The following is a 27887-nucleotide window of genomic DNA, read 5'->3' on the forward strand; positions in this document are numbered from 1 at the left end:
GGGTGGGGCGAGGGCGCGGCCGGCGTGGATGACGACAGCGATGGAGCCGCGGAGGCGAGGGCAAGGAGGTGGCTGCAGCGCTGGCCGTGGGGCACTGACCTGGGGCGCTCGGGAGCCGGCGCAGAAGCCGGTGTTCCCCCGTCTTTTCCTCAGCCCCTGCTTCCGAGGGCGACGCTGCCCGTTCTTAGCTTGGAATGGGAGGCGGTGGCGAAGGCCGCGGGAGAGCCGTCTCCGGGCCGGTGGACGGTTCCAGCCCGAAGGGGATGAGGCTGCCTGAGAAACGGATGACTCCCATCGCTTCACACGGGTCTTAAGATTGTAAAAGTTCTTGAGTTTACAGGACCTTCAAGAGAGGAGTTGATCTAGAAGCCGGTTTCACAGCTGAGCATAACTGAGTCCCAGAAGTTCAGTAAGTTAGCTAGTGTCACACACAGTATTAGTGGTCGAGTCATAAATGGAATCCTGTTCTCCGTGATTCCCATTTCAGGAATGTTGGAGACAGCAGCTGCCTCTGTAATTCCGGATGCCATCTGTGGCACAAAGCGCAGCCACGACTGGGAAAAAAAAAATAAGAAAAGAGACAGAAAAGAAAAATACTATATATAGCACAGTGTCCGGGAGGGAGACCTGGGTTGGAATCCCAGGTTTGCTAAATGCTGCCTCTGTGATCTTGGACAGCTTGCCTGATTTCTCAGTCTTTGCTCATTATTTGCAAAGTGGAGATTGCTTCGTTCCTCGTATTATTCCTAAACGTTGGAGGGTAGCAGAATATGCCACCCCAGAATGTGCCTCTTTGGCATAAGGGTTATTCTGAGAAAGTAGACACAGAGAAGCCCTGAAATCTGGAAGTTAACCTTTTGTAGGGGAAACGTACATTTATGAAGGAAATCGCCATTTGTGAAAGTGTCACCTCCTCTCTACCTGTGAGAGAAGGACAACACAAATCACTAGAGACTTATCCCAGATGACACTGACTTAAATCTGTGTAACAAACTTCTAAGCTTGTTCTTTTTCTTTTCCTGGTCACTTCCATAACTAGTCTCCACCCTCCCCCAGCACACACCTTTCCTCGTTTGTCTTTACTGGAAAATGGTATTTAAGTTCGCATTCTCAGCCTTTTCCCTGGCTATCTTCTATGTATATGTGAGGTATACGTGTTAACAAATTTGTTTGTTTTTCTCTTTGTTACTCTATTCTTGTATTATAAGGATTTCAGCCAAGAACTCAGAAGAGCAGAGGGACAATCATTTCCCCGCCCCCTACAGCACCTGATGTGTGCTAGGCTGATGATACCAGACTATTAAGAAAAGTACCTAAGCGAAGGAGCTCACATTCTAGGGAAGAGGTGGAGGAGCCAATCAACAATACATTCTTTACAATAGTACACAGGACAGTGACCATTGCTATGGAAAACAATAATGCAGGGGAGAGGGATAGCCAGTACAACCAAGAGGTTTGGTGTTTTACGGTGGACAGGAAAGCCCTGGCTGAGAAGGTGACTAGAGCAAAGGGTGAGGGCGCTAGCTATACAATACTGTGCAAGTGTTTGGGCACGAGTGTTCTAGGCACAGGGAACGCCAAGTGCAAAGGCCCTCCTGGCGCCCACTTGTGTAGCTGTAGCAGTGAGTTGAGGGGAGAAAAGAGAAGTGAGCAAACGGTAATTGGGCAAAGCAAGTAAGGGGCAAACCCCAAAGTGAAAGTGGGAGGGGACTAGCAAAAGTGAGGACACTGGAAAGTCTGACTCACTGGGGCCATGAATGCAGCAAACTACCACAAAGCTACCACACTTCCCTCTGGGAAAAGGGGTGGTGGTGGTGGTGAAGGCTACTGGAATGGGGCACCAAAAGGTATAGTTAACTGAGGAGGCAATGTTTTAGTTCTTGAGTTGGAATGGTAGGTATTTGGATATTCATTGTATTATTTCAATTTATGTGTTGTTTTTTCACATTCACTTATAAAAATCAGTCCCACTGGAAAAAGTGAAGATAAAAAAGGGCTAAGAGTAAATCCTGGAGTGGGTCAAAAGAAAAAGAGCCAGCAAAGAAGAAGGAAAAAAAAAATAAGACTACAAAAGAGGAGTAATATGGAGTCTAAGGAGAGAGAGAAAGCCAAGGGATTGATCAGAAGAGGGAAATTCTGCAGAAAAGTTAGATAAGATGAATCTACCCAAGAGAAATGAATACGTACTAATAGAAATGCTTAAAGTACACATCCTTGTCTTGTTCCCAATCTTACTGAAAAGAACTTTCAATCTTTCACCATGGTATGATGTTACCAGTGGGTTTTTCATACATCGCCTTTATCGTGTTGAGGGAGTTCCCTGCGATTCCTAGTTTACTGGGTGTTTTTGTCATCAAAGGGTATTAATTTTTTACATAATTTTTATATACATAATATAAAATTTACATGCTAAAGAATTAAGTTGGACCCTTACCTAAAACTGTGTACAGAAATTAACTCAAAACGGCTCAAAGACCTAAATGTAAGGGATAAAATTTAGAAGGAAACACAGGGGAGAAAAGCTTCATAACACTGGATTTGGCAATAATTTCTTAGATATGACACTAAAGGCACAGGTAATAAAAAAATAGACATATTGAACTTACCAAATTAAAAACTTTTGTCCATCCAAGGCAACAATCAACAGAGTATAAAGGCAGCTCACAGAATAGGAAAAAAATATTTGCAAATCGCCTATCTGTGATAAGGGATTATTATCCAGAATATATAGAAGACTCCTAAAATTCAACAACAAACCAATTTACATGAGAAGTCTTTCCATTTATTTACATCTTTCATTTCTTTCAGCAATAGTTTTGCCATTTTCAGTGTACAAGTTTTTCACCTCGATTTAGTTAATTCCTAACTATTTTACTCTTTTTGATGATATTGTAAATGGAACTCTTTTCCTAATTTTTTTTTTGTAAGAACTTCTATTGAGATACAGTTAACAGACAATAATAAACAGCATATATTTAGACTGTACAATTTGGTATCCCAGTCTCCCAATTCATCCCCCCCCAACCCTCCCCGCTTTCCCCACTTGGTGTCCATATGCTTGTTCTCTACATCTGTGTCTCTATTTCTGCCTTGCAAAGCAGTTGATTTGTACCATTTTTTCTATAGTCCACATATATGTTTAATATATGATATTTGTTTTTCTCTTTCTGACTCATTTCACTCTGTATGACAGTCTCTAGGTCCATCCATGTCTCTACAAATGTCCCAGTTTGTCTACTAACTTTGGGTTTTTTTGCTCTTCTTTTTCTAGTTTCTTTAGGTGTAAGATTAGATTGTTTATTTGGGATTTTTCTTGTTTCTTGAGATAGGATTGTATTGCTATAAACGTCCTTCTTAGAACTGCCTTTACTGCATCCCATAGGTTTTGGGTTGTTGCGTTTTCATTGTCATTTGTCTCTAGGTATTTTTTGATTTCCTCTTTGATTTCTTCAGTGATCTCTTGGTTATTTAGTAGTGTATTGTTTAGCCTCCATGTGTTTGTGTGTTTTACAGTTTTTTTCCTGTAATTGATTTCTAATCTCATAGCGTTGTGGTTGGAAAAGATGCTTGATACAATTTCAGTTTTCTTGAATTTACCAGTGTTTGATTTATGACCCAAAATTTGATCTATCCTGGAGAATGTTCCATGTGCACTTGAGAAGAATGTGTAATCTGCTGTTTTTGGATGTAATCTCCTAAAGATATCTATTAAATCAAGCTGCTTTATTGTGTCATTTAAAGCTTGTGTTTCCTTATTAATTTTCTGTGTGGATGATCTGTCCATTGGTCTAAGTGGGGTGTTAAAGTCCCCCACTATGATTGTGTTCCTGTCAATTTCCTCTTTCATAGTTGTTAGCATTTGCCTTATGTGTTGAGGTGCTCCTAGATTGGGTGCATATATATTTATAATTGTTATCTCCCCTTCTTGGCTTGATCCCTTGATATTTATGTAATGGTCTTTCTTGTCTCTTGTAACATTTTTGATTTTAAAGTCTATTTTATCTGATATGAGTGTTGCTACTCCAGCTTTCTTTTGATTTCCATTTGCATGGAATATCTTTTTCCATCCCCTCACTTTCAGGCTGTATGTGTCCCTAGGTCTGAAGTGGGCCTCTTGTAGACAGCATATATATGGGTCTTGTTTTTGTATCCATTCAGCCAGTCTGTGTCTTTTGGTTGGGGCATTTAGTCCATTTACATTCATGGTAATTATTGATATGTATGTTCCTATTACCATTGTTTTAATTGTTTTGTTTTTGTTTCTGTAGGTCCTTTTCTTCTCTTATGTTTCCCACTTAGAGAAGTTCCTTTAGCATTTTTTGTAAGGCTGGTCTGGTGGTGCTGAATTCTCTTAGCTGTTCATCTGTAAAGCTTTTGATTTCTCTGTCGAATCTGAGTGAGATCCTTGCTGGGTAGAGTATTCTTGGTTGTAGGTTCTTCCCTTTCATCACTTGAAATATATCATGCCACTCCCTTCTGGCTTGCAGAGTTTCTGCTGAGAAAACAGCTGTTAACCTGATGGGAGTTCCCTTGTATGTTGTTTGTCGTTTTTCCCTTGTTGCTTTTAATAACTTTTCTCTGTCTTTAATTTTTGTCAGTTTGACTACGATATGTCTTGGCATGTTTTTCCTTGGGTTTATCCTGCCTGCGACTCTCTGTGCTTCCTGCACTTGGGGAGCTATTTCCTTTCCCATGTTAGGGAAGTTTTCAACTATAATCTCTTCCAATATTTTCTCGGGTCATTTCTCTCTCTCTTCTCCTTCTGGGACCCCTATAATGCAAATGTTGCTGCATTTAACATTGTCCCAGAGGTCTCTTAGGCTGTCTTCAGTTCTTTTCATTCTTTTTTCTTTATTCTTTTCTGCATCAGTGATTATCACCATTCTCTCTTCAAGCTCACTTATTCGCTCTTCTGCGTCAGTTAATCTGCTATTGTTTCCTTCTAGTGTATTTTTCATTTCACTTATGGTGTTGCATATCTCTGTTTGTTTGCTCTTTAATTCTTCTAGGTCTTTGGTAAACTTTTCGATCTTTGCATCCAGTCTTTTTTCAAAGTCCTGGATTATCTTCACCATCATTATTCTGAGTTCTTTTTCTGTAAGGGTGCCTATCTCCTCTTCATTTAGTTGTTTTTCTGGGGTTTTATCCTGTCCCTTCATCTGGTACAAAGTCCTCTGCTTCTTCATTTTCTCTATCTTTCTGTGGCTGTGGTTTTCAGTTCCACAAGACAAAATACTGCTGATACTGCTGTCTGCTCTCTTGTGGAGGAAGCTATCTAGGAGGCTAGTTGGTGCTTCCTGATGGGAGGGACTGATGGTGGGTAGGGCTGGGTGGGCAGAGCTCAGTAAGACTTTAATCTGACTTGGTGGGTGGAGCTCAGTGACACTTTAATCTGCTTGTCTGCTAATGGGTGGGGTTGTGTTCCCACCCTGTTGGTTGTTTGGCCTGAGGCCACCTAGCACTGGAGCCCACAGGCTCTTTGGTGGGGCTAATGGTGGACTATGGGAGGGATCACACCAATGAGCACTTCCCAGAACCCCTGCCGCCAGTGCCCCCATCTCCTCGGTGAGCCACAGGCACCCCCCACCTCTGCAGGCAACCCTCCAATACCAGCAGGTAGGTCTGGTTCAGTCTCCTATGGGGTCACTGCTCCTTCCTCCTGGGTGCTGGTGAGCACACTTTTTTGTGTGCCTCCAAGAGTGGAGTCTCCGTTTCCCCCAGTCCTGTGGAGGTCCTGCAGTCAAATCCTGCTGGCTTTCAAAGTCTGATTCCCTGGGGATTCCTCCCGTTCCCAGACTTCCAGGTTGGGAAGCCTGACATGGGGCTCAGAACCCTCACTTTAGTGGGTGGACTTCTGCAGTATAACTGTTCTCCAGTTTGTGAGTCACCCACCCAGCATTTATGGGATTTGATTTTAACGCGGTTGCACCCCTCCTACCGTCTCATTGTGGCTTCTCCTTTGTCTCTGGATGTGGGGTGTCTTTCTTGGTGAATTCCAGTGTCTTTCTGTCGATGATTGTTCAGCAGTTAGGTGTAATTCTGGTGCTCTTGTAAGAGGGAGTGAGCGCATGTCCTCCTACTCCGCCATCTTGATCCTATCTCCTAATTTCCTCTTTGCATTGTTCATTATTAGAAATGCAATTGATTTCTGTGTGTTGATTTTGTACTGCTACATTGCTCAATTCATCTATTGGTTCTAACGTGTGTGTGTGTGTGTGTGTGTGTGTGTGTGTGTGTGTGGAATTCTTAGGGTTATCTATATATACAATCATATCATCTTCAAACAGATAATTTTACTCCTTCCTTTCCAGTTTGGATGTCTTTTCTTTTTCTTGCCTAGTTGCTCTAACTAGAACTTCCAATAATGCATTTAATAGAATTGGCAAAAACAGGCATCCTTGTCTTGTTTCTTATTTTAGCAGATGAGCTTTTAATCTTTCACCATTGAGTATAGTGTTAGCTGTGGGTTTCTTATATGTGGCTTTCTTATATTTATATTCCTAATTTGTTTGTTTTGAGTGTTTTTATCATGAAAGAGTATTGAATTGTGTCACAAGCTTTTTCTGTATCGAGAAGGATTGGGTATTTTTTCAATATAGTGAATAACATTTGATCAGTTTTCATATGTTGAACCATCCTTGAATATTCCAGGAATATATCCCACTTGGTCACAGTATATAACCTTTTTAATATGCTGCTGAATTCAGTTTGTTAGGATTTTGCTGAGGATTTTTATATTAATGTTCTTAAGGAATGTTGGTCTGTAGTTTCCTTGCAGTGTCTTTATCTGGCTCGGTGTTAGGGCAATGCTGGCCTCATTGAATAAATTAGAAAGCATTCTCTCCACTTACAATTTTTTTTGAAGAATTTGAGAAGGATTGATATTAGTTATCCTTTAAACATTTGGTAAAATTCACCAGCAAAGCCATAAAGTCCAGGGCTTTTATTTGTTGGGAGGCTTTTGACTACTGATGCAATCTTCTTACTAGTTGTAAGTATATTCAGATTATCTATTTCTTTGTGATTCAGACTTGGTAGGATTTATGTTTCTAGGAATTACTTCATTTCATTCAGTTATTCAGCTTGTTGGTGCACATATATTCATAGAATTCTCATAATCCTTTTCATTTATGTAAAGTCAGTAGTAATGTCCCCTCTTTTATTTCTGATTTTAGCAGTTTGAGTTTTCTCTTTTTCTTAGTCAATCTAGCTAGACTTGTCAATTTTGATGATCTTTAAAAAAAAACAAATTTTAGTTTTGTTGATTTTCTATATTCTCATTTTCCTATTCTCCATTCTCTAATCTTTACTTTCTGCACTCTGCTAGCTTTGGCTCAATTTTCTCACTTTTCTAGTTCCTTTAAGGTGTATAGTTACATTATTGATTTGAGATCTTTCTTCTTTTTTAATGTTGATGCTTATAGCTACATATTTCCTTCTGAGCACTGCTTTCACATCATTCCATAAGTTTTGTAAGTTGTTTTCATTTTCATTTGTCTCAAAGTATTTTTTAATCTCCCTTGTGTTTTTTCTTTGACCATTGGTTAAGAGCATGTTTTTTAATTTCCACATTTTTTGTGAGGTTTCCCTCTATTTCTGGTTTCATTCCATTATGATTAGAAAAAATGTATGATTTTGACCTTTCAAATTTACAGACTTTTTTGTGGCCTAACATATGTTCAATTCTGGACAATGTTCTATGTATATCCACTATTGTTGGGTGAAGTGTTCCATATATATCTGTTAGGTCTCATTGGATTATAGTGCCACTCAAGCACTCTATTATTGATCTTGTCTCTGATTGTTCTATACATTTTCGAAAGTGGGATAGTGAAGTCTCCAACTATTATTGTAAAACTGTTGATTTCTCCCTTAATTCTGCCTTGTTTGTTTCATATATATTTGGTAATTGGTTATTAGGTGCATATATGCATATAATTGTTACATCATCTTGTTGGATTAAATCTTTTTCAGTTTATAATGTCCTTCTTGTCTCTTATAACCTTGTTAAATGTAAAATCTACTCTGCCTAACAATATAGCCACTCCAACTCTCCTTTGGTTACTGTTTTCAAGGAACATATTTCTGCATCCTTTTACTTCCAAACTCTTTGTGTCTTTGTATCTACGGCAAGTTTCTTATACGCAGCAGATAGATGGAACTTTTTAGGAAATACGTTCTGCCAATCTTTGACTTTAAATTGGAGAGTTTAATCTATTTACATTTAAAGTAATTTCTGCTAAATAATGACAATTCTTCCATTTTGCTACTTGTTTTCTATATATCTTATATGGTTTTTTTCCCTCAATTCTTCCATTATCACATTTTTTGGTATTTGTTTTTCTGTAGTCTACCATTTTCATTTTCTGTACATTTTTTAGTTATTTTCTGAGTGGTTACCTTTGGGATTACAATTAACATTTTTAACTCATAACAATTTATGAGTTTGAATAACACCAACCTATTTAAAATAGTGTATACTCTGCTTCCAATACAACTATGTCCCTCTCACTTTATCCTGTTATTCTCACAGATTTCATCTTTATAAATTGTGTGCCTATCAGCACAGGTTTATAATTAATGTCTTATGCATATGCCTTTTAAATCATATAGGGCAAAAGAGAGGAGTTAAAAACTTTTAGTACAATAATACTGGCTTTTATATTTACCTAGGTATTTATCTTCACTGGTGTTCTTTATTTCTTCATGTGGTTTCTTCTACTGTCCTTTTTTCTTCAGCCTGAATAAGTCCTTTTGGCATTTCTTATAGAGCAGGTCTACCAGTAACAAACTCCCTTAGCTTTTGTTTATCTGAGGATGTCTTAATTTCTCCTTCATTCTTGAATAGTTTTGCCCGATACAGAATTCTTGGTTGACAGGTTTTTATTTCAACTTAAATATGACATCTGACTCCCTTCTGGCTTCCATAGTATGTGATGAATTGGTTCTCTCTTGCTGCTTTCAAGATTCGTTTTCTTTGGCTTTCTACAGTTTGATTATAATGTTTTGCTGTGGGTCTCTTTGAATTTATCTTACATGGAGTTTTTTGAGCTTCTTGAATTTGTAGATTTGCCCCATTTGCTTTATCATTTGCACTCTCTCTCTTTTTTCCTGTAGAATTTAAGACTGACTTGCAAACATCATGCTTCTTAATGCCTACACATTTCAGCATGTATTTTCTAAGAATAAAGATATTCTCTGAGAAAAAACAAAGTAAAATTATCAAAATCAGGAAAATTAACTGATAAAATCCTATTATTTAATCTATAACCCTAATTCAATTTTAGTCAATTATTCCCAAAATGTCCCTCATAGCTACTGTTTTTCCTGGTCCCAAATCTAACCCAGGTTCACTTAATTGCTGTGTCTCTTTAGCCTTCTTCAGTGTGGCATATTTCTCCCATTTAAATTTGTCTGTAAAAGATTATGTCAAGATTATGAAAATCTTGACATTTTTGTAAAGTATAAGATGGTCATTCTAAAAGACATCCTTCACTTTGGGTTTCTCAGATTTTTCCTCATGATTAGATTCAGGTTATTCATTTTTTTTGCAGAAAAATCAGATACATAATGTTATGTTCTTCTCAAGGCATTAAGATAGGTGATGCATACGATGTTTGTCCCATTTTGGCTAACAATTTTGATTAATGATTAAGGTGGAGTCTTTCAGTTGTCTCCACTGTGAAGTTACTATTTTTACCTTTATAATTAATTAGTAATTTATGAGGAAATACTCTGAGACTGTAAAGATCCTGTTTTGCTTAAAAATTTATTTTAGAATCTGCTGATGATTGATGATGATTCAGTTATAATTATGATGGTTGCTAAATGGAGGTTTTCTAACCCCATCATTCTTTCTATAGTTATTAGCTGACATTTTACTCTAATTAAGAACTTTCCTTTCTACCTCTTTTATGTAATTATTCATTTGTGTCAACATGAATTCATGGATTCTTATTTTATTCAATGGGTTATAACCCATTACTATAATGATTTTCATGTTCAAATTGTCCTGTCATCTCAAATTGTAATAATGTGTGCCTAAGACAGGAGTTTTGACTTTATGTAACATTGAGCCATTATTTCTTGCAGCAATTATATAGTTTCCCTGTGCTACACAGTAGGACCTTGTTGTTTATCCATTCTAAATGTAATAGTTTGCATTTACCAATCCCAAATTCCCAGTCCATCCCTCTCCCTCCCCACCCCTCCACCCCTTGGCAACTACAAGTCTGATCTCTAAGTCTGTGATCTGTTTCTGTTTCGTAGATAGGTTCATCTGTACCATATTTTAGATTCCACATATAAATTATATCATATGGTATTTGTCTTTGACTTACTTCACTTAATATGATAATCTCTAGTTGCATGTATATTGCAGCAGAAGGCATTTTTTGTTCTTTTTTATGACTCAGTAGTATTCCACTGTATATATGTACTACATCTTCTTTATCCATTCATCTGTCAATGGACATCTAAGTTGTTTTCATGTTTTGGCTATGGTGAATAGTGCTATGAACATAGGGGTGCATGTATCTTACTGAATTACAGTTTTGTCCAGGTATATGCCCAAGAGTGGGATTGCTGGATCAGATGGTAATTCTATTTTTAGTTTTCTGAGGAACTGCCACACTGTTCTGCATAGTGGCTGCACCAACCTACATTCCCAACAACAGTGTAGGAGGGTTCCCTTTTCTCTACAGCCTCTCTAGCATTTGTTATTTGTAGACTTTTTAATGATGGCCATTGTGACTGGTGTGATGTGGTACCTCATTGTAGTTTTGATTTGTATTTCTCTAATAATTAGTGATATTGAGCATCTTTTCATGTGCCTACTGGCCATCTGTATGTCTTCTTTGGAGAAATATCTATTAAGGTCTTCTAACCACTGTTTGATTTTTTGTTGTGAGTTGTATGAGCTGTTTGTATATTTTGGAGATTAAGCCCTTGTCAGTCGCATCATTTTCTTGCATCAATTATATAAAAGAAACAAATCTTTCTTAATGAGACTTACCTGGTTTGTAGTAGTAAAATTACATCATTATTATAGAGACAGAATTAAAATTTCCACTTGCTATATGATAGGACACATATCAGTTCATCAAAAACTAATATCAAACCACTTAATATATACATTAAAGAGAAAAGGTGTTAGAACTGACCCTCTCCCCCTTTTTTTCTACTTCACCCCAAAGATGAAATTATTTTTTTTTCTTGTTTTTGCAGAGTGCAAGACTTTAAGAAACCATCAACAGCTAGAGATTTGTGCTAAACTCATACGATGTGCCTACAACTAATGGCTACCAGTGAAAACAGAGGCCCCTATTAGAAGAGAAAGAGTATACAGTTTTGTAAAACTAGTAGAGGATGTGCGGTTTTTGCCTACCTAGCTTCTTTTTAGGGAACCGCACCTCCCTACATTATTAGTCCACATATTTCAGCCACTGATGACCTTACCCTTTGGCTCCAAGAGTAGGCATGTGAGCCCTGCCATTCTCCTGGCTATAACAAATGCATCAGGATTGCCCATAATTCCTTTCTAGGACTTCTCTAGCTTTCAGGAAAGTGACTCTCTCTCTCTCCTCTCTGGTTTTCTAGAACAGTGTAATCCTAGAACTAGCAAAGGCGATCTCTGCAGCAGCAGTAGAAAAAGGCTGCCTAAGAATGAAGAAATCCAGGGGAAAGCCTCAGGGATAGACTCTGGGAGATAATCAAATTAGTGACAGCAGGAGGGCTTATCAAATTACCCAGTTCCCCAGTGAGAAGCAATCCAGGAACCACATAATTTAAGCCATTTTCCATCGGATCCAAAATCAAGGAAAACAGACCATTCACCTAAGCAAAGGAGCACAATCTCTCTTGCTGCAACATGCTGTGGGCAACCTCGACTCAAACCTATAAGCATTAGAGAATCAATCAGCTAAAAACCCCAAGACCTCCACCTTACTTTGTCTGTCTCTGAGCAGTCTGTATCATAGCAAGGAATAAGAGAGTTGAGGGCTAGGTTTGCCTAAATGTGGGAAAGACTTACTAATCTGTTCCTAAATAGTTAGAGGCATGTATATCTCAAAAGGCAGCAGAAACTATTTTTAGTTTCAGGGAACATGTCTTTAATGGAATATTATCAAATTTTTAAAGGGGGGAGGGGCAGCTATACATGAACTGAAATGAACAGATCTCCAAAAGAAAATGTTAAACAAGAATAGTAAGGTGGCAAAACATGCGGTATGCTACCTTTGGACTTCATTATAGATATCTATTCTCCTAGGATGTGTATAAATCTCTTTCTAGAATAAAGATGTAGATATATAGATATACACATCCTAGGATAGACAGATACATACAGTATATATAGGAAGAGAATTATTTTAAGGGATTGGGTCATGTGATTGTGAAGGCTTGGTGGGTCCAAAATCTGATGGGGGAGGCTGGCAGGCTGGAGGCTCAGGAAAGAATTACAGTTCAAGTTCAAAGGCAGGCTGCTGATGAACCAGGAAGAGCCAGTGTTGCAGTGAAGTCTGAAGACTGGACTGCTGTCAGAATTCCCTTGCGCTTGAGGGAGGTCAACCTTTTGTTCTATTCAAGCCTTCAACTGATTGGATGAGGTCCACCCACATTATGGAGGATAATCTGCTTTACTCAAAGTCCACTGATTTGAATGTAAATCTCATCCAAAACACCCTTACAGAAACATCCAGAATAATGTCTGACCAAATATCTGGGCACTGTGGCCCAAAGGAGCTGACACATACAATTAACTGTCATAACTCCACCCCTTGTCAACTTGGCACCCATATGCATCTCCTTAAATCAAGCTTAATCTCCATACTTAACCTCTTCACCTGGTGGGGTAACCTAAACTTTCACTCGGGAAGTGTCTGAGCCATTAGTAACCCTGCCTGGATTGGGCTGCTGCAGTTTTCCATTGACTTTAATCACAGGGCATGGGAGCACTAAGATACTCCAAGCGGTCTCCTGTCCACATACTGGACAGATTGTTTGATGGATCTTGACTGAGCACCTTTTTTCCAGGCACTGACTGTTCTAAGCATTGGGATACAGTTGTGAACAACAGAGGCGAAAATCTATGCCTTCGAGGGGCTTATTGGAAACAGAGACATAACAAACAACTACCATTGGTAATAAATGCTATAAAGAAATAGGGTGATGTGGTAGACGGCAATAGGAGGGAATGTGCTTTAGATGGCGTGGTCAGAGAAGGTCACACTGAGTAATGTAACATTTGAGCTGGAACATAAAATATGAAAAGGAGCCAGCTATAAATCAGAAGAGCTGGGTGAAGGGCATCCCAGGCAGAGGAAATGTCAATCACAAAAAGCTGAGGCAGGAAATGAAAGAAGGCCAGGGTGGAGGATGGGAAACAAGGAGTAGGGTGGTGTGATGGGGCTGAAGAGGCGGGCAGGAATCAGATCAAACATGGTAAGTCTTTTCAATTTCATTTAAAAGCAAGGGTTTGAGCTTATTTACAGAACAGAAATAGAGTCACAGATGTAGAAAACAAACTTATGGTTACCAAGGGGGAAAGGGAGATGGGAGGGATAAATTGGGAGATTGGGATCGACACGTACACACTACTATACACAAAATAGATAACTAATAAGGACTTACTGTATGGCACATGGAACCCTATTCAATATTCTGTAACGGACTATATGGGAAAACAATCTAAAAGAGTGGATATATGTATATGTATAACCAATTCACTTTGCTGTACAGCAGAAACTAACACAACATTGTAAATTAACTACACTCCAATAAAAATTAATTGAAAAAAAAAAAAAAGCAAAGGGTTTTAAGTCAGCATACTGCAGGATCTAATCAAATGTTTCAAAAGACTCTTGTGGAGAGTAGTTTAGAGGGGGTAACTGAGGGCCAAATTAAGCCAAGAGGCCTTTGTAATAACTCAGGGGGAAAGATGATTGGGAGTCAAACAAGCGAGCCTGTGAAAACTGGATACCTCTTGAAGATGGAGTCAAGTACTTGGTGATGCAGTGCAAGTAGAAGGGGAAGGGGAGGGAGGGGAGTGAAAAATGACGCAGGTTTTTGTTGACTGGGTGCATCCTGGTGCCATTTCCTGAGAGGGAGGAGGTGGGATGAGGATGTTTAGCGTGGGAGGGGAGATCAAGAATTCCATCTGGATGCATTCAGTTTGAGATGGCTAACAGATACTGAAGTAGCAATATTTAGCAGGTTATTGGGTGTATAATTCCAGGCTGAGGCAAGAAGCCTGGGCAGGAGTATACATTTGGGAGTCACCAGCATAGAGATGATGTGCCTCTCAGCTCCACAGCCATCCTTCGTTGCCTCTGCAAAAACTGGATTGGGACTTATGAGTAATTTTTCCTCTGCCAACTAACATGATATGAAGCTTTGTTAGTGGAGGGCATTGGTGAGACACTGTAAGCAGGGAGCTGTTTCCTTTCTGGTCCTGGTGTGCTTGCTCACAGCTCTACAGCTTCTCCAGCAGCCAGCTCCTGCCGTGCAGGGGAGTCAGCGGCACGAAGGCGCCAGCAGCTTTCCCCGGCACTCCCCGGGGGGGTGGGTTTGTAGTGGAAGGGCTCTGGCAAGACATCTTCCAAGGAACAGATTTTTCCAGCACCCTAGGGTGGGGTTTCCAGCAAGTTCCACTAGCACAGCACCCCCATGACGTCTCTGCCATTCAGTGAGCCGTGGTCATGCCCTCTCCAAAAAGGTGTGGATGTCAGCCCTGGGGGGAGAGGGGTGCTCATGCTTGGACCCTCTATCTCTGCCCTGGCGGCTGCTTCTTATATCCGCTATTCCCATACTCTTTATTAGCCAACCCCTCATTACGCCAATGTTATTATAATTAATAGTTATCTATGTTAAAGATATAAGTTATTCAAATTACCGTGTGTTTTCTTTTTTCCTCCTGACTAATACAAATGACTCCGAACGCAATTCAGGCCTGGAGACAATACAGGCTGAGATGTCAGATGTGAGGTCCCGAGGAGTCTCTGTGTTAGTCTCCATCTTGAACGAGTGGGATGTAAAGGCACATGGATGGCAACAGGGTGAGCAGGAGTGCAGTTTCCTCTGCCAGCACACCAGTCAGCCGTTGAAGAGAACACGGTTCCTTTTCACGTCCACTCTGGGAAGCTCTGGGTTTTAGCTGGCCTCCACTGCACATGGGTACCTACCTGCAGCTTGCAGTGGCTTCTCTGTCAGCTACAACCAGAGCTGGAATTCCTCTGCTGGCCTCTTGGGGTCTTGCACATGTATTGGAGCATCTTCTGAAGGCAAAGTGTTTGAAAAACCTGATCTGCCCTCATTGTGTGGACCAAGTTGCCAGTTTCACCTTGACCGCTCCAGGCTGCTGCGTGGACAGACACTCCCTGAAGGGGTTCTTTCACCTCGTACCTCTGGACCTTGAATCTGTTTACTGGGTTGGCCAAAAAGATCATTTGGGTTTTTTATAATATCTTATGGAAAAACCCGAACAAACCTTTTGCCCAACCCAATACAGTGCAACTCTCATACCTATAAGGATTGCTGGCCTCAGCCAACCCCAGCATCAGGGTGTAGGAACAAGGACCCGAGGCTGCCTGTGCTGGTGCCTCCCTGTGACCCCCACCGAGGCACTGGAGTGTGTCTTGGAGGTGTAAGGCCGGGACAGGAGAAAAGATGTACAGGGCTTTCAGCTGTTGGAATGCTGGGTCCTCAGTGAGGCATCAGGTGAACCCACTGCCTAAAAAGACAGAATGGTTTAGTGAGGAAGCTGAGGGTCGTGGACAAACGGCCAGTTCTGCCTATAAACCCCAGAAATCCGGGGGCAGAGGTGAGTATGCCTACTGGGACAGAGACCAGGTGAGGGTAACTGCAGAGGGACCTCCAGGGGGCCTGTCCCCCTTTAACTTCAAGTCAGGGCGGAAGTTCAGCTGCATGTCTCAGGGAACAGGCTGTTTGATTCAGCATGGCATCCCACAACACACCACATTTTAAGCAGAAATCAACACATATTTGCTGGCAGAGTCGAGGGCAGGGGAGGGATGAAAGTAAGTCTCTAGACAAGAAAGGCACGGCACCCAGGTTCTAATTCGTGACTTTAATGCCAGGTGAGGGTACTGAGGCTCCATGCACCGAAGCGCTCACACACAGGACATGAACAAACACAGGCAGCGGTACACTGTGTACACAAACCCAACACTGTACAGAAGGAAGACGGCGCACCCCGTGACCTTCCACACCCAGAGGCAACTGCCAGCTCCTCCTCCCTGTCTCTGTTCCCGCCTCCTCCAACCCTCTGCCAGCCTACCCTTCCCCCAATTAACACACGTATACATGTATATTCCTTCCAGAATTCCAAAAAGTGCCTTTCCCACCCCAGTTCCCAACACTCCAGCTGCTGATGGATAAAGCCTCCCTCTTTTAAGGCTCGTGAGGCAGACGCCACCTTCATGAAAGAGCCCCAGCAAAATGGTACCCCAGAAAGCTAAATCACTTGTAGCACAATCAAATACAGACAGAAGGTATGAGGAAGGATGATATCTGAAATTCTAACTGGGATCAAAATGCTCGGTGTGAGTGGTTTCTGTTTTGTTGTTGTTATTTGTCTTAACTATGTCAGGATCCAGCTTAGGCCAAGATCACACACGGAGGCTTACAGATGTCAATTTCCTAGTCCTCCAATGAGCAACCCAGAACAGGAAGATTCTATCTCCTGGGCAGCCTGAGGCACAAGGCTCAGACAGCTCCCAGAATATCCCAAGCCCCAGGGAGAAAGGATAGAAGCTTTCAGAGCACAGCTGACTGCTCGCCACATGATAAACACTGGACAACCTGCTGAATTCATCAGAGGTAGAATAAGGATGGTGAAGATTCCTCTATTTCTTTGATTAGAGCTTTACCCAAAGAATTACCCCACCTAGGATGGTGTGATGGGTTTCACTGTGGTTTTGTTTCAGTCTTTTTTGTTTGGCTGCACCTGGAGGCGTGTGGAACTCCCCTGATCAGGGATCGAACCTGCAGCCCCTGCAGTGGAAGTGGGGAGTCTTAACAACTGGACCACCAGGGAAGCCCCTGTTTCAGTCTTTTCTGTTGCTGTTAAGTTTTTCATTCTTACTGAACTGCGGCTAGCATTGCACCATGCAGTCCTGCCTAATAAAACTTCCACCTTCCCAACCAGTGAGCAGAGCACCTGAGAGAAAAGGTACCCGAAGTCAAACACGAGGGAAACTCGAAAGGCAGGCCCTTTGCTTTGACCCACTGACATTACGCATGCGAATTCTACGAAGACAGACTTCCTTTCAGTCTGGGAGAAGCAGTCGTCCTCTGGAGCCCTCCTTTCCAACCCAACACTTCTTATGCTCTGGGCCTGGCCACTGACAGGTGAAAAGCAACCCAAATGGGAGAAGTCACTTCCCCAGAGATGACCTTTATTTGGAGGCCATCACCACAAACCCCGACACCCAAGAGCACTTTGCTGCCTGGCCTTGGCTTTTCATCCGACAATGGCCAACCAGGGCCACCAAATTCTTTTACTCCATTTAAAAGGAGCTGTAAGATGGCCACTGGTGCCCCAGGTCTGCCTGGGCTACTGGCCTACGGCCTTGTCTCCCCATGACAGCACAGAGCACACCACTGCGAGGACAACACGGGGGGGCAGAGAAACGGGGGTGTCTCCAGCAAGAGGCACAGGGACAGTGCTCTCATCCAGCGCCCCTGAAGCCCCAAGCAAGTCTTCAGGCCCTGATTTGGAGCAAACCTGCGTTTGTGTGAGCCAGTCACTCCCTGTCTTACGTGTGTGGACTCTAAATAACCAAGCGCTGGGATGCTCTGGGCAGGGGAGGGAAAGAGAAGGGGCTGAGGTCAGGCTGCTGGGAGCACTGGGCTTAACTATGTGCTCTCTCCTCACAGTGGCTCCCTCCTGAATAGCCTGCCTCAGTGTCTGTCAAAAAACGAACCTGTATTAGAGTTCGATCTATTGGCCAATCTGGACAACTTAAATAAAAGACTTTCCTGCGAGGACAAGGCAAGAGTCGTGCTGTTGGGGTAAGGTCCGAGCAGGCACATCAGCTCCAGAAAAGTGACAAGCCGTTTGCGGGTGAGAACGAGGAGAGAACATGTTATCTCGGAACCTGAACCACTGCCTGTACCGTCCCCTTGGATGTCAGCCTGGAGGCCTGCTCCACACACATGAGAATACAGTGTGGGAATGGGAGGCCATGCCCTGGAATCTTCCCACACAGGGGCCAAGGGGTCACTGCCTTGTGAAGGAATTCAGCCAAGGACCCAGGGCGTAGCCTTCTCTTCCTCAGCTCCCCCACCACCCTCCTCACCTATCTGGTCTCGTAAGACTGAGACCGATGAGGCTGAGAGAAAAAAAATCTCCCTCCAGCAACACCCAGGAGGAGTCAAGTTCAATCACAATGACAGGGAGAAGCCCTGCTCCCAGCGCAGGAATGTCCCATTGCAACGAGCGGTGCGTTTCCTCTAGGGGGCGCACGCCCACACCCCGACGCGCTGCCCCAGGCTGCAGACAGCGCAGGAAGGAAATGCAGTGGAGCAGAAGCTGGTGGCTCTTTTTCTCTCCGAATTGTGGGGAGTCAAACGTAATGGAGGCTTGCCGCTGTCTTCCCGCAGCTCCTAGGAGAGCTGCGCCTCTCCCCCAGCCCTCCCTTTCCTTCCCCAAGACAGACAATCTCCTAGAAGGAGGACGTTCGCAGGAAAAAGCAACAGGGGTTCCCATCCAAGGAGGTTCACCATAAATTGGATCCTAACACACGGAACAGCAGCCAAGGAGGTATTCTGAGCCTCTAGAAAGTACGCTGCGTCTCAAAGATAACAGCAGATCTAGGCATCTTGCCTGCTTGACTTAGGGAATCTTCAAAAGGAGTCCCTGAAATGTGCATTCCAGCCCAGTGAGAAGATAACCCTTCAAGCGAGGAAGGTTGGTGGGAGGCAGGAGAAGCCAAGGCCCTGAGGCAGGGCTGTAAACATTGTGCTTTTCTAAGGCCAACCTGGTGCATGGCTTTGGCAACTAAGGTTACATCTCCAAGAGGTGGTGAAGAATATGTCTTGGGAGGAAAAGAGTCTTTCCACATCCTAAAACAAAGCATGGGGCTCTCGTGGGGGGAAGAGGGAGAGAAAACGTTCCTTCTTCAGCCAGGGGGCTGTGGGCGGGCTCCCTGGGTAAATCCCCCATCACGTTCTACATCTTACCAATACACTGAGCACAAGGATGGGACACGAAAACAGGGTGGAGTGGTTATGCCTACATCAGTTTGGTAATGCGGCTCTGAAAAGGGCAGAAACTCTCTTGCGAGGTCAAGAAAATGATGAAACCTCTCTGGACTTCCCATCAAGCCCTTGCTAGCCGGACCCCATCAACCTCAGGCAGAGGCTGCCATGCCTCGAGAAGAGGCCAGGTGAGTGCAGGCCAAGTCCCCGTGGGCCCCCGGCCCTGAACCTGGCCCCAAGGTACAGCCAGGGAGACTGGGGCTGCACCTGCATCCGCCTGGAGCTGTGCCTCAGGACCCGTCCTCACCTCAGCAGGTTCTGGGGCAGCCAGGAGCCCTTCCAGGGACCTCACTCCCAGAGCCACCAAGAGGAACGGACACCCTCCCTGACGGGACTCTGTTCCCTGCCAGGGCTACTCACCACCACGTGATCTTGAACTCATAGATGGGGCGCTTGCAGTAGTAGTGGTTGATGAGGTGCTTGTCACACACCCCGATGCACTGGTGGTCCACGGTGAGGCCCTGGGCTGAGAGGTCCGTGACCAGGCAGTGCAGCAGGTCATAAACGTCAGCCACGGCTTCCCAGGGCCCAAAAGACACGTCCACCTCGCAGTGGTGCTCAAAGAGCTGCCCGTCACTCTCGCTCCGCTCGAAGCGCAGGGAGTTGAGAAGCGGACACTCGTAGGGGGTGATGGGCATCTCCTCCTTGAAGACACAGACCTTGAGCTTGGCAAAGCGGGCCTTCCGCTGGACGGCGCGCAGCCGGGCAATCTCCACAATCCTCTCCAAATGGTCTGTGGGGGTGAACACAGCACCCATCACTGGGTCGGGGGTTGGGAGGTGGGGGTGGGGCAAGGCAGGGGTGGGGAAGCACAGAGAGAGAGCCCCAGTGACGGTGGACCCAAGAGGGAAGAGACAGATCCCTGGGGAAGGGACTCTGGGCCTTTGAAGGGCACAAACTTAAACGGGGATCATGGTTCTGCAGGGCACAAGGAAACCAAAGGGGTGGGATGAGTACCGTCCTTTTGAAATGTGATTTGATGATGCTGCAGGTAAGGTGGGCCCTATTTCACCTGCATCTTCCCGCGGGACTGGGAGGGCAGCAGGAAGGGAAGCAGGATCCTCTCCTCCTCTCCCATCTCGAGAATGACAGGTGTCTAGGTGGCCGTGACCCACTCATTCTGGTGGAGCCCCTGGCACTGACAGAGGACTTGTAACCCTGCCTCCTCACACCCGGACTGCCCTGGGCATGGACCCCTCACCTTTGTAATAGGGCATGAGTCCCAGGAATGCCTGGCGCACTTTCTCCCCCTTCAGTGGCTGCATATTCTCCAGCTGCTCCAGGAGGGGCCCGATGGCATAGTACTGGGCCTCTTTGTACACGGCCCGCACGCGTTCCCGGGGTGGCAGGTCCCCCGATCGCAGGAAGTTCAGCACATCTCTGAGCAGAAGGAAAGAGGGTTGTGAGAAGGAGCTGATGCCCCTGGACAGTGCCACCCAGTGGTTAGAGCACAGGATCTGGACCCAGACGGCCAGCTGTGTAACCTTGGGTAAGTGAACTTAACCACTCTGTGCCTTGTCTCCTCTATGACATCGGGGAAATAAGAAAACGACCCCATAATGTTATGAGGGGATTAAATAAGTAAATATATAAAAAGTGGTTAGAAAATACCTGGCACAGAGCAAGCCCTCAATAAGTATCAGTAGTTGTTACTGTCAGTATCATTACTGTTACAATTACAATAATTAAGTATATATAGGAAAAATGGAAAGATATAATATCTAGCCCCTTAATATATTTTAAGTGACGTATAGATAATATTCAATAAACATACAAATCTCAATTGTACAATTCAATTACGTTACATATGAATATACCCATACGACCACCACCTACATCAAGATGTAGAACATTTTCATTTCCTTAAAGTTTCCTTGTGCTTCCTCCCAGTCAATCACTACAGAGGCAACCACTCTTAACTTATACTTCTATCAACAAAGACAAGTTTTGCCTCTTCTTGAAATTCGTATAAGTGGAACCATACAGTATGTTCTCTTTTGTGCCTGGCTTCTTCCCCTCAACCGAGTGTCTTTGAGATTGATTCCCTACGCCGTGTGTAGCAGAAGTTTCCTTCCTTTTATTGCTAAGTAGCATACCGTTGTATGGATACACTATAAACTATCTGCCCATTTTCCTGTTGATGGACATGTGAGCTGTTTCCAGTTTGGGTCTCTTAAGAGTAAAGCTATGATAAACATTCCCTGTAAACTTATTGTGGACTCAGGCACCAACTTCTCTTGGGTAAACATCAGGAGGAGAATTGTTCGGTCATAAGGGTATGTTTGACAATGTGCTTGTAGCATTTTACTCCCGCCAGCCACGCGGAAGAGTTCTGCACCCCCTACCCCCCATCCTGGCCAGCAGTATCTTTCTGTAGCTGTACGGAGAAGAGGAATGCCTCACTCCTGAACAAAGTGGTTTCAGGAGTGGATAAAAAAGCACATACTGCATCTTCTTCAAATAAAAATTCAGGGACTTCCTAGGTGGCGCAGTGGGTAAGAATCTGCCTGCCAATGCAGGGCACACGGGTTCGATCCCTGCCCCAGGAAGATACCACATGCCGCGGAGCAACTAAGCCCGTGTGCCACAACTATTGAGCCTGTGCTCTAGAGCCCGTGAGCCACAACTATTGAGCCCATGTGCCGCAACTACTGAAGCCCACGTGCCTAGAGCCTGTGCTCTGCAACAAGAGAGGCCACTGCAATGAGAAGCCCACGTACCACAAAATGAAGAGTAGCCCCCACTCACTGCAACTAGAGAAAGCCCATGTGCGGCAACGAAGACCCAACACAGCCAATAAAATAAATAAATGTATTTAAAAATAAATAAATACATAAATAAATAAAAATTCAGTTCTTTTAATTTTCTCTTCAGATTCCTTAGTGCTAAAAGTAATTGGACCCATCACGGGGAGGTGTGCAAGGGCTTTTCTGTAAGGATATATGAGGAAACCCCAAGATCAAGCTCTTACCTCCATAGTCAGTCTCTCACCACGAAGCAGCACCAGCCAACACTCTGAGTATGAATCTGTCAGTCACTACTCAGGTGTTATCCCATTGAATCCTTCCAGTGACACGGGGTAAGTACTCTCTTATGTCCATCTTATAAATGAGGAAAAAGTGGGGCTCAGAGAGCTTAAGGAACGCTCTCGCTAAAGGAGCCACAGCTAGCCAGGGGCCAGATGCAGACACGGGTGACTCCAAGCCCACACTCACAGTGGTCCAGACTTCAGTCCAAAGTGCTGGAACTGATCACAACGGGAAACCGCCCCAGGCAGAGGCCCAGGCAGCCTCCATGGTGGGTGCTGGGGGTATGTGAGCTCACCCACAGAGAAATGCCTTAAACCCGTATTTTATTTTATCTGACTCTTTCGACAACTTCATAGGCTGCTGGTGAATCACAGGCCACTGGAGTCCAGCAGCCGGAGGATAAATGCCACAATATCCTGCCTGCTGCCATGCCCTTGCCTGGCCCTGCCACCCTCCAGCTATGGCCACCCAAGCATGGGCACATCAGCCTAGAGCCAAACCTGGATCCCCCTTCCCATTGCCCCTTCCAAAATTAGTCCTCTAGGATCATAAGCAAACCTTGGTGAGCTCTGAAAAACATAACCCTGGGGCAAGGCCCAGGGAAGAGTGCTGAGGGAGCTGCCAGCTGGGGCCAGCGCCTTCCTCCCCCAAACAGCCTGCAAACAAAAATCTTTTTATAGCTCTGCAGAGCGATGTGACACTTTTGTTTTCTCAGCATTGGAGGCAGCTGACAGCCCAATGGGGAAACCCAGATACTTTGAAGCAAATCATCTGAGCAGAGGCTCCTTTCTGAGGATGAAAATGACCCTTCTCCCAGTGTGGGCAATCCCATGTGGAGGCCAGCACAGAGACGTAGTGGCTGGAGGGTTTCCTTTTGTTCAAGGTCAAGGACCATGTTAGTTTTCCAGTCATCTCCAAAGCTAGAAGGATGGGGCATAGAGCTTCAGCAACATACTCTGAAAGGACCTGGCCAGGGGTCACACCAAGACTCTTTATTTAATCCACATGACAGGCCTGCAAGGCAGCTGTAATTATTTCTCATTTCACATACAAGGAAACGGAAACCTAAAGTCTCTAAATTGTTTACATCTAAGGCTGTCAGAAGTCCTCTCTTGGGAAGGGCTATCTTTTTTTTTTCCGATTGTGTCCTTCCATGTTTTACTGTTAAAATGACAGTAACAACTGAAGGTGGGGTTTTTTTGTATGGTTTTGGTTGTTTTGTTTTTTGGGGTTTTTGGTTTTTTTGGTCACACCCCGAGGCATGTGGGATCTTAGTTCCCTGTCTAGGGATTGAACCTGTGCCCTCTGCAGTGGAAGCTCGGAGTCTTAACCACTGGACTGCCAGGGAAGTCCCTGAGGGGTCTTTTTTTTTTTTAAAGACTTGGCAAACTATAGGATGGCAACCCTATGCTGGCCCTTCCCTCACCTTTTTTTGTTTTGTTTGTTTGTTTTAAACTATCGAAAGAAGTTTCAATACTACTGCCGCACGCCAGGTTCCTCCCGAACGGTGATGCCGAGCCCCAGAATCTGGATCTGAGGGTCTTCTCCCAGAAGCTGTGTTGGAACTCCCCTGCCTCTAGGTGGGGTCACACCTATTCCACAGGGATGACCGCTTCCCAGTCCTAATTTGCATAGCAGAGACGCAGTTTCATCACATCCAGCCAATGTGTGTTACCTGGGATTTCTCCAGCTGTCCTTGCCTCCTCTGGGAAGGAAACTAAGAGTTCTGATCCAATTCAACGTGCACACTGATCAAATTCCACCAGCAGCTTATCCCTTCTTTAGGTGTTATGGAAGACGTCAGAGTCCCACACCCAAGCCCGGGCCCCTCACTTGCTAGGACCCCGAAGCTGACGGCAGAGGGAGCAACGTACCCGAAGTGCGTGCCGTCCCGATCAATGAAGTAGCGGCCCTCGGCGTCCGTGGGGATGTAGTGCCGCCCGCTGAACATGGCGGCCAGCATGGTGTCCTCGTAGCGCCGCAGGGTGGACAGGCGTGTGGTGAAGTGAGCCCCTCCGATGTTAAGGGGGACGACCTCAGGGAACTGGGGGGGAATCCCGGGCACTTTCAGTCCCTCGGGCAGGCGGGCCGGGGCTGCCCCGTCTGCAGCCTTCCTGGGTCTGATGGCGCCATCCGCCGCCAAAACCCAGGTGTCTTTCTGACCCCTTCTCTCTCCTCCCTTTCCCCACACTCATCAATGACCAAATCCTCCCCGTGCTCCTCTGACAGCTCTTAAATAGGGTCTTCCCACCGCAGTCCTACTACCTCTGCTCTAGAGTTCAAAGTCTTCACCATCCTCCTTCCACTTCCTGAACCTCCCATCTTTGTGCCCCTGCTCACGCTGTCTTCTCTGTCCCCAGTGCTCCTGCCACTCTCCCTCTGTCCGTCCAGCAAATGCAACTGCCCCATAACGGTGGTGTGTGTTGTTCACTGCACAAGGGCAGCTGGGTCTGCTAGTCCAGCTGTGCTCCCTTTTGCTAATTTACGCCAAAGCACCATATCGGTTGGCAGCTTCCACTCGTTCTAAAAGCTTCTATTCAAGGTCCCCTACTCTGTGAGCATTTCTGCTCTACTGTCCCTTGCCTACCCCGAGAGGGTTAACTAAACACTCCCGCCATTGTGCCTTCACTGTATCCACATTCTCCTCTATAATAGTGCCTTGCACAATAGGCGCTTTGTGCTGTTGGTGGTTATTGATTGCTGCCCAAGTTTCCCGAGGGCAGGGACAGCATCTTGTTCACCTATCCTGAGGCCACCCAGAGCAGGGCTCACAGATGTTTGTTGAATAACGCCAGGCATCCACTCCTCCTCCTCTGTTCCCCTCCACTTCTCTCCATCATCTGTGCAGTGAGGTTACTGCCCAGTCCAGCTATGGTTCTGGAGGCAAGCGCAGGGAATGATGCTACCTACATCTGCCCTGAGAAGCTCTCAAATGCTCACGACCTTTATTGTTATTTTTTTTAATCTTTCACTGCTTGCGGTTTTGAAAGAAATGAGGCCAATTCTCCCTAAGATTCCCACAAACCTCCTCCAGATTAACTAAAATTTTATCCCAGTGCATACTTTTCAATATTACGACATCTCTCTTGGCTCTGTGAACGTCTAGGTGTATTTATCTAGACAGTCCTTTTCCCCAACTTTCAAATCCCTTGTGAAATAAAGGAGGATACAAATATCCTACATCAAAGTTGTCCAGGGTCTTGTGCAGTGCCTGGCTCATAGTAAAACCCCAAATATGCATTGAATCAATGAATAAATGAAACACAGGCGTTTACAGTTGTGTAAATGTAGATACTGTTACTCTTCTGCACCCAGAGGACAGGAAATGCCTTCTGCTTATTCTATAGCTAGTTCCTTTAAAACTATTCTATGTGCATACCAAGGACTCAAATATTATTTGGGGATAGTAATACCTTACATTACTCACATGGAGCAATGTAATCTGTGAAAGAGCTGGCACTGGAGTGCTGGCCTATAGTCTCTGGGTCCTGTGCTTTTTCTCTCAAACCACACCGTTTCCCCAGTGACAGTGCACAAAACATGGCACCCTGTGTCTCCACTGGCTCTTTCTTCTTCGTTTTTTTTTTTTTCAATTACAAAGAGTCATTCTGGAGTTCTGCTCATTTTCACAAATGTCCCATGATGTTTAGGGTACTGGCTCCTAACCCCAAGAGGACACTACCACGTCCCAAGTGCCTCACCCAGACCCACCCCGCCCCTCTGGGGCTCAGTCCCTTCACCTAGGACACCACATGTCATATGCTCCCATGTCTGCCCCTACCTTAGCCCCTACCTCCTAGCATCTGTCTTCAGTGCCCAGTAGGGCCCCACCTTCCCTCTTTTCCCGTCTCTTAAGGGTCATTTCAGGTGTTCCTATGATAGTGTCACATGCGTTAAGTAAGACCAGCGGAAGCCACTGTGCATCACAGCACAGCAGCGAGGAGGGAAAGCCATGGGGCGGTCAGGTGAGTGAGGCCACACCTATTAACTGGCCTGCTTCTTATCTGCACACAGCCCCTTACCCCACTCTCTGGGCAGCTGGAGACTGGGTTTGGGCAACCACCGAGGCCTCCTCTTGGATTCTCATAAGACACTATCATCTCTCGCGGCTCCAAGGGCCCCTTCCCACCGCCTACCTTCCCTCCCTCCAGGTTAAGGATGGGACACAGGGATGGGATGGGAGTAAATCCACCTGGAAGCAGGGGGATAGGGAGGGGATGTCAGCGCCGGATGCTGTTTGGGGCAGGGAGACACACCTGGTGTGTCCCCCGGGGGTGGGGGTGGGTTCGGTGGGTGGTGGGAGCGGGGTGGGCAGGGGAGCACAGCTCCTCTGGCGCCGCCCTCGGCCCGACCCCCACCCCAACCTCAGCGCCGCTCACATCCCAAGGTCAGCTCTGCCTGGCACCGGTTCCCCGCTCTGCGCCCCTTCCCGCGCCCCGCCCCCCACCCCCCAGTCCCGGTACCTCCTGCGGCAGCAGGGGCAGTGCGTGCCCCGCCTGCGTGGCCGTCGGGGTGGCCGGCTCCAGAAAGTCGTCTTCGGCGTCGGAGCTGGACATGGCACTGTCCGGGCGACGGCTGTCTGGCTCCCGCCCCGTGACTACCACCATCCCTCTGGCTCTGGGCAGTGGGCGCGGCTTTGGGCGGGCGGGCGGCAGGGCGGCGGCCCGGGCACTAGCACCCAGCAGCGCCTGGCATGACGCGGCGCGGCGCGGCCGACGGGCGGGGCCGGAGGGGCAGAGAGCGCAGCGCGCGCGGGCCGGAGGGCGGCCGTTCTCCCTCAGCGCCGACGGGCCCGCCGACCACCGTGCGGACCACAGGGCCACCGGCCAGACCCGGCCGCCTGCTGCTATTGGCCGAACCCCTCTAGCGTCCGCCCCTGATTGGCAGGAAGCTGGCCCAATCCAGAGCAGGCAGCGCTCTCAGCCGGCGCCTGAGTGGCCACCGGGAGCCGGACCGGCTGGCCTGCCCTGTTCTGATTGGCTCTCTGGCCAGCGGACGCGCCCTCCCGGCCAGCTAACACTCGCTCGGCGCGCGGGGGGCGCGCGCGGCCACCGCCTCTAAGCGGGGCCTGCTTGGCTTGGAGGGTGGTTCCCGCATCGGGGTGGACACCTAGAAACCTGAGATGAGACGGGGCCCGCGACTTAATCGTTCGTACGTTTCCAGGGCAACGGGTCCCGTGCATCCTTGGGCGTCGGAGGCCAGGGAAATCTGGGAGGACCAGGTCACCGCCTCAGGGGAGAGCCTGAACATCCTTTCCTGAAGGATTGTGAGGGAGGACGGCTGAGGTTACTGGGGTTGTAGGAGAGGAAGGGCAGCACAGAGACAGCGGCTGGCCCTCCTCTAACCACAAGGGCAAAACCTAGGTTTTCAGTCTTTCCCGATTGACTCCAGCAGCAGTCCGAAAAAGAAAACTGAAAATAGGGGCAGTTGAGTTCAATGAAGAATTACAGTGACTCTCCACCTCTGCGTGGCAGTTCTTCCGCTGGGCACCTGGAGACACAGGTGGAAACAGGCCCTGTGCAAAGAAGCTCACAGGCTGCGGAGGCAGCGTCCAGCTTGGTCCAGCACATCTGTCTGCAG

At 45.8% G+C, this 27887-nt stretch overlaps 1 protein-coding gene across 6 annotated transcripts; it reads right to left on the reverse strand.

Moving 5' to 3' along the window:
* Positions 1-438: 438 nt before the first annotated feature.
* KCTD7 (potassium channel tetramerization domain containing 7) lies at positions 439-27119 on the reverse strand. 6 transcript variants are annotated; one of them, XM_057747776.1, is made up of 7 exons: positions 26771-27119; positions 24182-24351; positions 20480-20658; positions 19639-20038; positions 15520-15727; positions 14891-15421; positions 439-554 (listed from the first exon to the last, which is right to left on the reverse strand). In XM_057747776.1, the coding sequence occupies exons 1-5, from the start codon at positions 26912-26914 to the stop codon at positions 15700-15702; spliced, it is 921 nt and encodes a 306-aa protein (XP_057603759.1). In that variant the 5' UTR covers positions 26915-27119; the 3' UTR covers positions 439-554; positions 14891-15421; positions 15520-15699. The 6 variants fall into 6 exon arrangements, with proteins under 6 accessions (XP_057603759.1, XP_057603761.1, XP_057603756.1 ...); XM_057747778.1 differs by lacking the exon at positions 439-554 and having other exon boundaries at positions 13432-15421; positions 19639-20011; XM_057747773.1 differs by lacking the exon at positions 439-554 and having other exon boundaries at positions 13432-15421.
* Positions 27120-27887: the final 768 nt, after the last annotated feature.

This window comes from Hippopotamus amphibius, chromosome 9, assembly GCF_030028045.1.
Source record: "Hippopotamus amphibius kiboko isolate mHipAmp2 chromosome 9, mHipAmp2.hap2, whole genome shotgun sequence".
Taxonomy (NCBI): domain Eukaryota; kingdom Metazoa; phylum Chordata; class Mammalia; order Artiodactyla; family Hippopotamidae; genus Hippopotamus; species Hippopotamus amphibius.